The sequence below is a fragment of the Salvelinus namaycush genome, chromosome 8, assembly GCF_016432855.1.
Source record: "Salvelinus namaycush isolate Seneca chromosome 8, SaNama_1.0, whole genome shotgun sequence".
In the NCBI taxonomy this organism is placed as follows: Eukaryota; Metazoa; Chordata; class Actinopteri; order Salmoniformes; family Salmonidae; genus Salvelinus; species Salvelinus namaycush.
The window spans coordinates 16,855,672-16,870,999 of NC_052314.1; the positions used below are offsets into that span (position 1 = coordinate 16,855,672).

The 15,328-nt window shown below is 47.1% G+C and overlaps 1 protein-coding gene across 4 annotated transcripts in view; it reads left to right on the forward strand.

The window, feature by feature from the left end:
• Positions 1-421: 421 nt before the first annotated feature.
• Positions 422-15,328, forward strand: part of shc2 (SHC (Src homology 2 domain containing) transforming protein 2) — a 29,142-nt gene continuing 14,235 nt past the window's right edge. Inside the window, exons 1-3 of one of the 4 annotated variants that reach the window (XM_038999364.1) lie at positions 422-576; positions 4,563-4,662; positions 8,400-8,654. In XM_038999364.1, coding sequence (XP_038855292.1) covers positions 8,424-8,654 — 231 coding nt within the window. In that variant the 5' untranslated portion in view covers positions 422-576; positions 4,563-4,662; positions 8,400-8,423. Of the gene's footprint in view, positions 577-4,562; positions 4,663-7,873; positions 8,655-15,328 lie in introns of those variants that run through there. The other 3 variants (XM_038999361.1, XM_038999363.1, XM_038999362.1) reach the window with 3 other exon arrangements.

A 15,328-nucleotide genomic window follows, 5' to 3' on the forward strand; every position in this document is an offset into this window, starting at 1 on the left:
ATTTGATCAGAAAAGGTTTTTCACTGTGTCTGGTGTGTATTAAAAAGTCTACACACACTTTTTGTATTCTCACAGAAGACTGGTTTCTGGTCAATATGCAATAGCCTACATTTCTATAAATAAGCCTGTATGGTCTGAAATGTTGCTAACTTTTTTGATAGATTTAAATTATTCTGGCTATATATTGTGGCACCTGTTTTCACTCTCCTCCAACTCAAAGTAGCAGTAGGCCTAGATAGTATGCATTACCTCTGATACTGTACAACATGGTCTGAGGCTACTCTCTCTATATCAGTCACATCCTACATATTGTTGACATCTGGTTTATCAGTAACTTCTCAATTCTCCTATGCCACAAACAAGCAAGTGATGTGATTGGTTGTTTAGGAGGTGGTGTGTGTGTATAAGACGTGTGGTAACTGTAGCTTGTTGCCATTTCTGGAGCAGAAGGGTCTTATTCTCACAATGCTGGTACGCTCTCTCGCGTACTCTGAACTTCCTTATTGTTTTAGTTTGCTGGGTTACTGTTTCAAGTCAGGGCACCTTCACTCCGCTCTCCAAGTGTCTGTGATATAGGTGAGTCTATTGCTTCCCTCAGAAGGACTTATGTTTACAGCATGTACAGTGTATTGTATTTGTTTGCTCTTTTAAAAATGTCAGCGCACACACACTTCAAATCTCATGCATTTGTAATTTTTGTCACCACAAGCAATTTTATGATGCACTGAAACTTTTCAACTTCCACTGCTGCAAAAAGTTGACTTAGTCCTGCTTGCAAATGAACCAAGCTATTTCTTGACATTTGTATGTGACCTTTTGCGTTGTAATCAAATGTTCCCTGTGTTGCCTTTTCAATTAGTGTCAGATTTGAACTATTTTGAACTATGCCTCCATGTCATCAGCAGTAACAAAACAATGTCCTCTGATGAACTACTGCTGACTGAGGTAATATAGTGTGGGGAAAAACAACATTTGTGTATTTCATTTCAAAGTCTGGGTTGTTGGAGGAAGTCGCCAGGTTAATTTCGTGTCTTTATTAAATTTGAGCTCAAATGACCTTAGTGTATTACAGTATGAGGAGCTAGCCATGGAGTTATGCTCTGCCTTAATGAGTGGGTGGCATGCTTTAGTTGGTTGATTGCCCTCTACTTAGATAATGGGTGATTCAGTTAATTATTTGGTCATTCATGTTAACACCCTTACAGAAAAAACATGTGGAAATGAGTTCATGTAAAAATTCACATGCGAAAACAAGTGTTTTTGTAACACTTCACATGTGACCCCATTTTCACATGTGTAGTTTAAGGTTATCACGTTACCACATTAACTTCACATAAGATCACATGTAATCATATGAAAACGTGTTTTTGGAGCACTTCACGTGATCACATGTAAAATTCATGAGTTTTCTTCGTAAGGGCATGCTCTCCTATCACGGTTGGATACAAAGCCTAACCTTAAACCGTTAGCTGTCGCTCACCATCTTAAATAAGCATGCCCCATTCAGAAAATGTAGAACAAAGAACAGATATAGCCCTTGGTTCACCCCAGACTTGACTGCCCTTGACCAGCACAAAAACATCCTGTGGCGTTCTGCATTAGCATCGAATAGCCCCCGCGATATGCAACTTTTCAGGGAAGTCAGGAACCAATATACACAGTCAGTTAGGAAAGCTAAGGCTAGCTTTTGCAAACAGAATTTTGCATCCTCTAGCACTAATTCCCAAAAGTTTTGGGACACTGTAAAGTCCATGGAGAATAAGAGCACCTCCTCCCAGCTGCCCACTGCACTGAGGCTAGGAAACACTGTCACCACCGAATCTACTATATCTATTATAATCTACCAAATCTACTATAATCGATCATTTCAATAAGCATTTTTCTACGGCTGGCCATGCTTTCCACCTGGCTACCCTTACCCCGGCCAACAGCTCTGCACCCCCTGCAGCAACTTACCCAAGCCCCCCCTGCTTCTCCTTCACCCAAATCCAGACAGCTGATGTTCTGAAAGAGCTGCAAAATCTGGATCCCTACAAATCAGCTGGGCTAGACAATCTGGACCCTCTCTTTCTGAAATTATCCGCCGAAATTGTTGCAACACCTATTACTAGCCTGTTCAAACTCTCTTTCGTATCGTCTGAGATCCCCAAAGATTGGAAAGCTGCCATGGTCATCCCCCTCTTCAAAGTTAACAAACAGAATACCGACCATTTCAAATCCCACCGTATCTTCTCCACTATGGTTTCCGAGCTGGTCATGGGTGCACCTCAGCCACGCTCAAGGTCCTAAACGATATCATAACCACCATTGATAAAAGACAGTACTGTGCAGCCGTCTTCATCGACCTGGCCAAGGCTTTCGACTCTGTCAATCACCGCATTCTTATCGGCAGACTCAACAGCCTTGGTTTCTCAAATGACTGCCTCGCCTCGTTCACCAATTACTTCTCAGATAGAGTTCAGTGTGTCAAATCGGAGGGCCTGTTGTCCGGACCTCTGGAAGTCTCTATGGGAGTGCCACAGGGTTCAATTCTCGGGCCGACTCTTTTCTCTGTATATATCAATGATGTTGCTCTTGCTGCGGGTGATTCTCTGATCCACCTCTACGCAGACAACACCATTCTGTATACATCTGGCCCTTCTTTGGACACTGTGTTAACAAACCTCCAAACAAGCTTCAATGCCATACAGCACTCCTTCCGTGGCCTCCAACTGCTTTTAAATGCTAGTAAAACTAAATGCATGCTCTTCAACCGATTTCTGCCCGCACCCGCCCGCCTGCCTAGCGTCACTGCTCTGGAAGGTTCTGACTTAGAATATGTGGACAACTACAAATGCCTAGGTGTCTGGTTAGACTATAAACTCTCCTTCCAGACTCACATTAAGCATCTCCAATCCAAAATTAAATCTATAATCGGCTTCCTCTTTCGCAACAAAGCCTCCTTCACTCATGCTTACAAACATACCCTCGTAAAACTGACTCTCCTATCGGTCCTTGACTTCGGCGATGTCATTTACAAAATAGCCTCCAACCACTCTACTCAACAAACTGGATGCAGTCTATCACAGTGCCATCGATTTTGTCACCAAAGCCCCATATACTACCCACCACTGCGACCTGTATGCTCTCGTTGGCTGGCCCTCGCTACATATTCGTCGCCAAACCCACTGGCTCCAGGTCATCTATAAGTCTTTGCTTGGTAAAGCTCCGCCTTATCTCAGCTCACTGGTCACCATAGCAACACCCACCCGTAGCACGCGCTCCAGCAGGTATATTTCACTGGTCATCCCCAAAGCCAACACTTACTTCAGCCGCCTTTCCTTCCAGTTCTCTGCTACCAATGACTGGAACGAATTGCAAATATCACTGAAGCTGGAGATATCTCCCTCTCTAAGCATCAGCTGTCAGAGCAGCTTACTGATCACTGTACCTGTACACAGCCAATCTGTAAATAGCCCACCCAACTACCTCATCTCCATATTGTTATTTATCTTCTTGGTCTTTTGCACCCCAGTATCTCTACTTGCACATCATCATCTGCACATCTATCACTCCAGTGTTAATGCTCAATTGTAATTATTTCACCTCTATGCCTCTATTTATTACCTTACCTCCCTACTCTTCTACATTTGCACACACTGTACATATATTTTTTCTATTGTGTTATTGACTGTACGTTTGTTTATGTGTAACTCCGTGTTGTTGTTTTTGTCGCACTGCTTTGCTTTATCTTGGCCAGGTCGCAGTTGTAATTGAGAACTTAACTACCTGGTTAAATAAAGGTGAATTTTCTAAATTCTTTTTAAACATTAGCTGTTGTTTATGTGCTGTAGAATGTGGAATAATGGTCACTGTGGAATAACTGTATGAATTCATTAGGTCTCACTAGGGCTGTGCACAGTGTGCAACACTGGGACGTTAAACGGGTGTCCTGACTCTCTGAGGTCATTAAAGATCCCATGGCACTTGTCGTAAGAGTAGGGGTGTTAACCCCGGTGTCCTGGCTAAATTCCCAATCTGGCCCTCAACCATCACGGTCACCTAATAATCCCCAGTTTACAATTGGCTCATTCATCCCCCTCCTCTCCCCTGTAACTATTCCCCAGGCCGTTGCTGCAAATGAGAACGTGTTCTCAGTCAACTTACCTGGTAAAATAATGGATAAATAAAAAATAAAAATAAATAAACAGTGTGTTGTGAGTCTGTTGGCCATTACAATTATAATTGAAAAAGCCTGCTAAACCCCCTAGAGTTGATGTCCGTGCACCCATATACAATAATTAACATAATAAAACAATCCCCATAAAAATCTGTCAGTTTAAGCTAGAGTTATTTATTGGATGTGTCTCAATATACAGCATCTGCCGATGTCGCACTTCCGCATCTGCGGTGAAAGGTGTCAGAGCTAGAGCGATATTTGTCAGACCATGAGACATCCCGAAAATTGGTCTTCTCACAGAATTGTCTGTAGCGTTCGAACAGTTTGGCCCACAACTATTATGACCCCTCTATTGAAAGAGAACACGATGGTGTTCTCTGTTTTGCTCCATGTCCCCCACAAGCGTCTTGGAACTCTGAAATCGGTACAGCCGATCTGCCAACTTCTGTCTGAGGCGTCCGAAAAGTTTGGACTACACACTAATATTACCCATCTGTGGAAAGGTGAGACTCTCACAAACACATACATGTCAGTTGTTTTGCTCTAGGATGCCCACAGACTTGTCTGAAGGTCCCCGGTACCAGTTAAATTTTTTTGGGGGAAGTACAGTATATATGGAGACAGTTTAGTGCCTTAAATGTTCCACACAGCTTAGTAGACTCTAATGTGTTAATTCTTCAGTTTTTACATTCTTCATTATTGAAATAACTTTGTACTTATCTTTATCAGTTAAACAAGATTATTTGCTTCTTTATGTCACACCTTGATCTGTGTCACCTGTCTTTGTGATTGTCTCCACCCCCCTCCAGGTGTCGCCCATCTTCCCCATTATCCCCTGTGTATTTATACCTGTGTTCTCTGTTTGTCTGTTGCCAGTTCATCTTGTTTGTTCAAGCCAACCAGCGTTTTGTGTCTCAGCTCCTGCTTTTTCCAGTTTCTCTTTTCTTGCCCTCCTGGTTTTGACCCTTGCCTGTCCTGACTCCAAGCCCGCCCGCATGCCTGACCACTCTGCCTGACCCTGAGCCTGCCTGCCGACCTGTACCTTTCCCACCATCTGGACTACCGACCTCTGCCTTACTCTGAGCCTGCCTGCCTGCCGCCCGGTACTGTTGCCCCACCTCTGGTTTCTGACCCCTGCCTGCCTTGTCATGTCTTTTGCCTGCCCCTGTTTGGGATATTAAACTATTGTTTATTTGACGTGGTCTGCATCTGGGTCTTACCTTCATACCTGATACTTTGTGTCTCTCATCCATTATTTTGGACAGTTTAGAGCTGAGTAGTGCTGTGTGTTCCAGAGTAGAATGGTTTCAGATTTAAATTATTATATCCTAAGTCCACTTCCTGTGTGTCTGATAATATGACATTGGGTTTGATTATCTGCTGTGTGACGAAACATGTTCTTCTGCTGTGACCAAAGATTTTTCCCCAAAAGATGAGCAGAACAAATCCCGGCTTAACCCACTTTGTCAGGGTTTTTGTAGACGACTCTCCCCCTCCCATGGTAACCTGAAATTGAGAGAATATGAGGGGACTAGAGTGGGGAGCTAAAAGGTCTGGTCTCCTCCTGCAGGCTCCTTTAGAAGATGGCGGATAGCTCTTGGGAGAGGGGTGGGGAAGGGGGGGACATGGGGAGAGAGAGGTCACATGTGCTGGGAGTAATTCTGAGTATTGCTGCAATGCTAGCATTGTTAGATTTTGCCTGTTTTTAGGACATGGAATCAATATGTGTGCATTTGCAAATTGGATGTTGTACTTCACCATTTGGATGAGTCTGTGGCAAAATTTACCCATCACCACTCATATAATAAATCTGAATGAATTGTTTACAATTTTAGCTAGTTAGAAGAAGTGAATTTCTGTACCTTCATTTCTACTCAGATGTTTTCACATCTTCTCAGCTATTGTTGACCTTTAGTTGCAGTTAAGTAACCACTTGCTGAATTATTGTAGCCTTTAGTTGTTATAGAACAACCTTACCATAAGGGGGTAAACACCTACACACAGAACATATTTTTTATACCTTTATTTAACTAGGCAAGTCAGTTAAGAACAAATCCTTATTTACAATGACAGCCTAGGAACAGTGGGTTAACTGCCTTGTTCAGGGACAGATTTTTACCTTGTCAGCTCGGGGATTCGATCTTGCAACCTTTCGGTTACTGGCCCAACGCTCTAACCACTAAGCTACCTGCCGCCCCAAATATACCAACCACACAATGGAAAAGAGTACTTCGTGTTATTTGTTTACTGTGACAGTTTCAAGGCAAGAAAAGATTGTCAAAGAGTTTATGATGCTCTCAGTCATCATCATCCCACTATGGAACCAGAAGTGTAGAGAGCAGAGAGATAACTTACTCTTTATGCACACTGGACTCTACCCACACACTCACATATACTTATACTGATACACACACACACTGCATATGCCCACACACACATAACATGTGCACACATGCTTACTGACCACACACACACACACACACACACACACACACACACACACACACACACACACACACACACACACACACACACACACACACACACACACACACACACACACACACACACACACACACACACACACACACACACACACACACACACACACACACACACTTTCACACTCACCACATACGCTGCTGCAACTGCTCCACATATGCTGCTGCTACAGCTCAGTCTTATCTATCCTGTTGCCTTGTTATTTTACCCCTACCTATATGCACATAGCTACCTCAATTACTTTGGTACCCCTGCACATCAACTCGATATTGGTACTCCCTCTATATAGACATGTCATTTTTACTTGTGATTTTTATTCGTTCACTATGTATTTATTCCCTCTGTTACTATTTCTGTTTAATTAAAAAAAAAATTGTCTTTAACTCTGGATTTTTGGAAAAGAATTTGCAAGTAACTATTTCACTGGTAGTCTACACTTGTTGTTCACAAAGCATGTGGCAAATAAAATTACATTTTGATTTGAGATAAGACTTCAGGTATAGTGGGCGTTTTTCTTTACAACCACTGATAATTCATTGCATTTTGTCAAAGTCACAGATGTTTTGTATTATTTTACTGGCAGCACAATTCAGTCCCATAAATGTGATGTTAATGTGGTTAAAGTATTATTATGTGGCTAAGAGATTATTGACTCTTTTCACTAAATCATGAATTGATGGTCTTTGTTAAAAATTGCATTCATGTATGTTTTGCTTTTGCAGCCATTGCCTAAGGTATGTCTTATGATGGGAAAATCTCTATCTTTCTGTCATTCCCACATGTGGGGACATTATAATGTTGGTTTCTATGCGCTGCATGTAGATACTGATTGTGTGTGCGCATGCGTGTGTGTGTGTGTGTGTGTGTTAGGAGGGAGGCTCAGGCAGATATGTGTTAGCTAATGCTGTCTGAGAGCAGCTGGGCAGGGCTAATAAACGAACAATAACACAATGACATCACCCAGAGAGAGAGAGAGAGAGAGAGTGAGTGGGGGTGCGTGCAAGCGAGCCAAAGCAAGGGAGAAGCTCAGATGCAGAGAGGCAGGAGAGAGAGAGAGAGACTGTGTGTGAGTGGGAGAGCACTGGACAGTACTCACTCAACATTGACAGGGGATACAGCTCTTTCCAGAAGATTTTGCAGATTTTTTCCCCCCCTCTCTTCCATTGCACCTCTCCCCCTCCCCCCTTTCCCCTTCCCCTCATCCTCTGTCAGCCCCTCTCAGCCTCTGCTTCAGGCTGCTCCTCCGGGCATGCTACTTAAGCCAAAGTATGGCCGCTTTCGCAACGCCTCTGTGACCTCCTCCTCCGACGACCTGATGCAGAGCTTAGCCATGAGCGGCAAAGTTGTGGCCACCCCTGTGGTCCTCTCCTCCGCCCCCAGCCTGCTGCTGCCCCCCCTGCCTCCTCTGGAGTCCATCCCCGGGTCCTCCTCCGCAGCCCCGGCCCTAGCCGACTCCCCCTGCCTGGACGGGGAGCAGGACGCCACCACCACTTTCTGCATGCTCATCCCCAGGATGCCTCAGTGGAAGTTCTCCAACACTCTGCTGAGCAGGAGCCCCTCCAACTCCAGCTCCAGCTCCAGCTCAAGCTCATGCAAGGACTCCGGCAAGACTGCGGCCCCCTCATCGCAGGGCTCGCACGGCCCCAGTGGCCCTTCGGCCCCCAGTGGTCCCGTGGCAAGTCTGGCTGCTGTTTTGAACTCCTGTGACCCTGTGTGTGTCACCCCCTGTTCCCTACAGGCTATCAGCAGGCAGAGATCTGCAATGCGCTCAGCCAGTCCAGGGGGCCACGGAGCAGGGGCTGCAGAGGGCACAGGGAGCCCTGGGGGCCACAACGGCTTCAGGACAGGGATGAACCGCAGGACCAGGGTGGAGGGCATGTGGCTGGGAGGGGAGGACTTCAACCAGAAGGGCAGCTTCATCCACAAGCCCTCCCAGGGATGGCTGCACCCAGACAAGAATATCACAGGCCCTGGGGCCTCCTACATTGTCAGGGTGAGTCACCATGCATGCAGTCCCTCTACAGCTCTCTGCATTACCCACATATTGTTTTCATTCTGTGTATATTAAAGCACTTCTGCATTGCATTTTTTTAAGGGTCGTCTTCCGTGCTGTTAAATACTGTATCTGTCAGGGATAATTTGACAGCTTGTTGATGCTTTCCACCCAGAATTCCTGTTATCTTGTTTACAAACAAACCTGTAGAATAGTGAATAATTTAAATCCCTTTTGGAGTAAAGCTTTAATAAGACAACACTGTCAGAAAGATATCCTGTTTGCAGATGACGTTGGGATGTCTCATTCCTTGGAAATAATATCAGAATGTTAAGATGATAAACCACCCTAAGTGTGTCTCTTGGATACAATGGCATTAGGATGCCGGGCAGTGTGTTATGCAGCCAATGTGTCGAGGCTGAGGAGTTAGATGGCTCTCTCTGCTTTATGTGGTGTGATGTAGTCGGCTGGGGAGACTGCGTCAGCCTTCAGGCTTTCGGGTGGGTGGATGTCAGTTGAGTGAAATAAAGAGAATGGAATCGTAAACTGAACAACAAATATTGCATGTGGTGAATGAGTGATACGTGGAGTGAGTCAGAATCTATATTAATAGAATGTGCATAACAAAGCACAATCATTTAAGGAGGTTTATCTCTAGTTTCAATGAAGTGTGTGTGTGGGAGGGGCATGTTTTGTGATTAGCCTGATTGTTTGCGCCTAAGTGAAGGATTGGATGTCATGTTACTTCAGACAGACAGACATACATTACATCGTCGTAATCAGTGACAACGGTTATTTCCTTGTTACAAATCCTGATGGTAGTGGATATTATGGAATGTGTTATCGCACATTGGGTTAAAATACACCTGAAATAACAAATGATAGTATTGTTGATAAAAAGCTTTTCCTGATCTCCCAACACAGAAGCAAAAAAGCAAATATACAAAGATTTAGATATCATTTCCTGGTCTAAGCTGGTGACTTTGGCTCACAAAGGGTTACATCTGAGGCAGAGTGTTTGACGTCAATGTCAATGATCTCCCCCTCCTTTACTCCCCCCAGCCTCAATAAAACGACATGGCTCTTTATTAGCCCAGTCTAGGCCCAAGCACGCTTTGTAATTACATTACACACAGGCACCATTCATTCCTATATTCAATTACATTTAATCACAGTCATTTGCATCACATGTACTGGGGTAGAACTAGCGTGACATAGCAGGGTATTCTAGTAGCAGACAGTAGAGAGAGAACACTCAGCCAGGGGTTTCCCTCAGCTCTAATCCTGCTTTCCTCACATGCCTAACATAGTCCGCAGCTAAGCATGCTACAAGGAGACAAAATACCTAAGAGCATTATAGGAAATATTTCATTACTGTTACGCCCTGCACCAGTTTTCATTAGCAGTTTGCTGTAGCCTACCATTATAATAATAGTTAAATGGCCCCTGCAGCCAGCCAGGCAGATAAGATGGCAGTATATATATATATTACTGTCTGTATGACAGCAGATTTCTGCTGCGCTCTGCTTTTCTCTCTGCCATCTTTATATCTTTGTATCTTTATTTTATTTTTATTTAACCTTTATTTAACTAGGCAAGTCAGTTAAGAACAAATTCTTATTTACAATCACGGTCTACCAAAAGGCAAAATGCATCCTGCGGGGACGGAGGCATTAAGAACAAATTCTTATTTACAATCACGGTCTACCAAAAGGCAAAATGCATCCTGCGGGGACGGAGTGTCACGTTCCTGACCTGTTTTCTGTTGTTTTGTATTTGTTTAGTTGGTCAGGGCGTGAGTTGGGGTGGGCATTCTATGTTATGTGTTTCTATGTTTAGGTTCATTGGTAATTAGCCTTATATGGTTCTCAATCAGGGACAGGTGTTTGACGTTTCCTCTGATTGAGAACCATATAAAGGTAGGCTGTTCACACTGTTTGTTTGTGGGTGATTGTCTTCCGTGTCTGTGTCTGTGCACTGTTTCGTTTGTTCGTTCGTTTGTGTAGTCTAGTCTAGTCTGTACTTGTTCATGCGTTCTTCGTGTTTATGTAAGTTCTCTAGTTCAGGTCTGTCTACATCATTTATTTGTTTTGTAGTTTATTCAAGTGTTTTTCGTGTTTAGTTTTCGTCTTGTTTAATAAATATCATGTCGTATAACAACGCTGCGCTTTGGTCCAATCCCTACTCCTCCTCTTCTTCCGCAGAGGAGGAGGACAACCGTTACAGAATCACCCACCAACCAAGGATCAAGCAGCGTGAGAGGAACCAGCAACAGCGGCCTAAAAACCAGGACTCGTGGACTTGGGAGGAAATATTGGACGGAAAGGGACCCTGGGCTCAACCAGGAGAATATCGCCGCCCCAAAGCTGAGCTGGAGGCAGCGAAAGCAGAGAGGCGGCGTTTTGAGGAGCTAGCTCGGAAGCAGGAGAAGGATCTGGGCTACACTACGTGGGAGGAGATCGACAGGTGGGCGATCGACCCAGGGCGAGTGCCGGAGCCCGCCTGGGATTCTCTGGCGCAGTGCGAGGAGGGATACCGGCGAATGGAGGCAGCACGAAGACGCGGTAGGAAACCCGAAAGTAAACCTCAAAAATGTATTGGGGGGGGGCTAAAAGGGAGAGTGGCGAAGTCAGGTAGGAGACCTGCGCCTACTCCCTGTACTTACCGTGGAGAGCGAGAGTACGGGCAGACACCGTGTTACGCAGTAGAGCGCATGGTGTCTCCTGTACGTGTGCATAGCCCGGTGCGGTACATACCAGCTCCTCGTATCGGCCGGGCCAGATTGAGCATTGAGCCAAGTGCCATGAAGCCGGCTCTACACATCTGGCCACCAGTGCGTCTCCTCGGGCCGGCTTACATGGCACCAGCCTTACGCATGGTGTCCCCGGTTCGCCTACATAGCCCGGTGCGGGTTATTCCACCTCCCCGCACTGGTCGGGCGACGGGGAGCATACAACCAGGTAAGGTTGGGCAGGCTCAGTGCTCAAGGGAGCCAGTACGCCTGCACGGTCCGGTATTTCCGGCGCCACCTCCCCGCTCCAGGCCAGTACCACCAGTGCCTACACCATGCACCAGGTTTCCAGTGCGTCTCCAGAGCCCTGTTCCTCCTCCACACACTCTCCCTGTGGTGCGTGTCTCCAGTCCAGTGCCTCCAGTTCCGGCACCACGCATCAAGCCTCCTGTGCGTCTCCAGAGCCCTGTACGCACTGTTCCTTCTCCCCGTACTCGCCCTGATGTGCGTGCCCTCAGCCCGGTACCACCAGTGCCGGTACCACGCACCAGGCCTATAGTACGCCTTGAGAGTCCAGTGTGCCCTGTTGTTGTTCCCCGCACTAGCCTGATGGTGCGTGTCCTTAGCCCGGTACCTCCAGTTCCGGTACCACGCACCAGGCCTACAGTGCGTCTCAGCCGGCCAGAGTCTGCCGTCTGCCCAGCAGCACCTGAACTGCCCGTCTGCCCAGCGGCGCCTGAACTGCCCGTCTGCCCAACGGCGCCTGAACTGCCCGTCTGCCCAACGCCGTCTGAACTGTCCGTCTGCCAAGCGCCGCATGAACTGCCCGTCTGTACTGAGCCTTCAAAGCCGCCCGTCTGTACTGAGCCTGCAAAGCCGCCCGTCTGCCATGAGCCTTCAGAGCCGTCCGCCAGACAGGAGCCGCTAGAGCCTTCCGCCAGACAGGAGCCGCTAGAGCCTTCCGCCAGACAGGAGCAGCCAAAGCCTTCCGCCAGACAGGAGCAGCCAGAGCCTTCCGCTAGACAGGATCAGCCAGAGCCTTCCGCCAGACAGGAGCAGCCAGAGCCGCCAGCCAGCCATGAGCAGCCAGAGCCGCCAGCCAGCCATGAGCAGCCAGAGCCGCCAGCCAGCCATGAGCAGCCAGAGCCGCCAGCCAGCCATGAGCAGCCAGAGCCGCCAGCCAGCCATGAGCAGCCAGAGCCGCCAGCCAGCCAGGAGCTGCCAGAGCCGCCAGCCAGCCAGGAGCTGCCAGAGCCGCCAGCCAGTCATGAGCTGCCCTCCAGTCATGAGCTTCCCTCCAGTCATGAGCTGCCCTTCAGTCATGAGCTGCCCTCCAGTCATGAGCTGCCCTCCAGTCATGAGCTGCCCTACAGTCATGAGCTGCCCTACAGTCATGAGCTGCACTACAGTCATGAGCTGCACTACAGTCATGAGCTGCCCTATAGTCCGGGGCTGCCCTATAGTCCGGAGCTGCCCTATAGTCCGGAGCTGCCCTATAGTCCGGAGCTGCCCTATAGTCCGGAGCTGCCCTATAGTCCGGAGCTGCCACTCAGTCCGGAGCTGACACTCAGTCCGGAGCTGCCACTCAGTCCGGAGCTGCCACTCAGTCCGGAGCTGCCAGTAGTCCAGAGTTGCCCCTCTGTCCTGCGCTACCCCTCTGTCCTGAGCTACCCCTCTGTCCTGAGCTACCCCTCTGTCCTGAGCTACCTCTCTGTCCTGAGCTACCTCTCTGTCCTGAGCTACCCCTCTGTCCTGAGCTACCTCTCTGTCCTGAGCTACCTCTCTGTCCTGAGCTACCTCTATGTCCTGAGTTATCTAGGGGGGACCGGTGTTAAGGTTCCTAGACCAGAGTCGGGGGCGAGGATCGCCACTCGGAGGACGCTAAGGAGGGGGACAAAGACAATGGTGGAGTGGTGTCCTCGTCCTGCGCCGGAGCCACCACCGCGGACAGATGCCCACCCAGACCCTCCCCTTGAGTTTTAGGGGTGCGCCCGGAGTTCGCACCTTGGGGGGGGGGGGTTCTGTCACGTTCCTGACCTGTTTTCTGTTGTTTTGTATTTGTTTAGTTGGTCAGGGCGTGAGTTGGGGTGGGCATTCTATGTTATGTGTTTCTATGTTTAGGTTCATTGGTAATTAGCCTTATATGGTTCTCAATCAGGGACAGGTGTTTGACGTTTCCTCTGATTGAGAACCATATAAAGGTAGGCTGTTCACACTGTTTGTTTGTGGGTGATTGTCTTCCGTGTCTGTGTCTGTGCACCACACGGGACTGTTTCGTTTGTTCGTTCGTTTGTGTAGTCTAGTCTAGTCTGTACTTGTTCGTGCGTTCTTCGTGTATATGTAAGTTCGTTTGTTCAGGTCTGTTGACTTCGTTTATTATTTTGTAAATTCTCAAGTGTGTTTAGTTTTCGTCTTGTTTAATAAATATCATGTCGTATAACAACGCTGCGCTTTGGTCCAATCCCTACTCCTCCTCTTCTTCCGAAGAGGAGGAGGACAACCGTTACACGGAGGCATTAAGAACAAATTCTTATTTACAATCACGGTCTACCAAAAGGCAAAATGCATCCTGCGGGGACGGAGGCAGGAATTAAAAATAAATGAAATAATAATATAGGACAAAACACACATCACGACAAGAGAGACAACACAACACTGCATAAAGATAGACCTAAGACAACACAGCATGGTAGCAACACAACATGGCAGCAGCACAACATTGTAGCAGCACAAAAAAGGGTACAAACATTATTGGGCACAGACAACAGCACAAAGGGAAAGAAGGTAGAGACAACAATACATCACACAAAGCAGCCACAACTGTCAGTAAGAGTGTCCATGATTGAGTCTTTGAATGAAGAGATGTGCTGCTGCCATTGTTTTTATTGTTGTTTTTTATTTTCTTACTTTACCAGTTAAAAAAAACACATTCTCATTTACAGCAACGACCTGGAGAACAGTTACAGGGGAGAGGAGGAATGAGCCAATTGGAAGCTGGGGATGATTAGGTGGCCACGAGGGACAAGTTGTTAATTTAGCCAGGACAATCACCCCTACAATAAGTGCCATGTCATCATTAGTGACCATAGAGAGTCAGGACACCCGTTTAACGTCCCATCTGAAAGACAGCACCCTACACAGGGCAATGGCCCCAATCACTGCCCTGGGGCATTGGGATATTTTTTTTTAGACCAGAGGAAAGAGTGCCTCCTACGGCCCTCCAACACCACTTCCAGCAGCATCTGGTCTCCCATCCAGGGACTGACCAGGATCAACTCTGTTTAGCGTCAGAGGCAAGCCAGCAGTGAGATGAATGCCACATTGTCTTCTCTCTTCTCTGCTGGAGGGAGACACAGGCAGACAGACAGGCAGACAGACACCATTGTGCACATTTCCTCCCAGGTACTTCCTCCCTGTCCCTGCAGCCAGCCGACCACCCCGGCAAGCTGAGGCAGAAGCTGTGGTGTGGTGGCCCTGCATCTGCGTCTTCCACAGCCATTCCACTGCAATGCAGGCCTTCTGAAACCAAACCCACACAGCTGCCATCCACCCACCCTGACCTGGAAAACTGCAACATGAGAAATACTAAGAGTTATAAAGCGAAAAGAAAAAAGACTTGCACCTTGGTTGTACTGTAAGGTAGCGACAGTGCAGTATAACTTTTCCACCTAGAAACATGAGCCCCTAGCCAGTATCTCCCTGCATCTATCTAGAGAGCCGAGCATCAACGACATAGATATTAGATCGACTTTGGCTGGAGACTTGAACAGGATGTTCTTGGATAGAGGGACCAAATTTGCCTCTGTAATATGATAGATACCCTTTGTTGACAGTCACTTCCTTCAAGGCAAGGCAACAGTGAAGATGGCATGTCTTTCAGAGGAAGAGAGCTGGCTAAGAAGGACACATTTTCAGAATTTCTCTGGAATGTTTCTTGGAAACG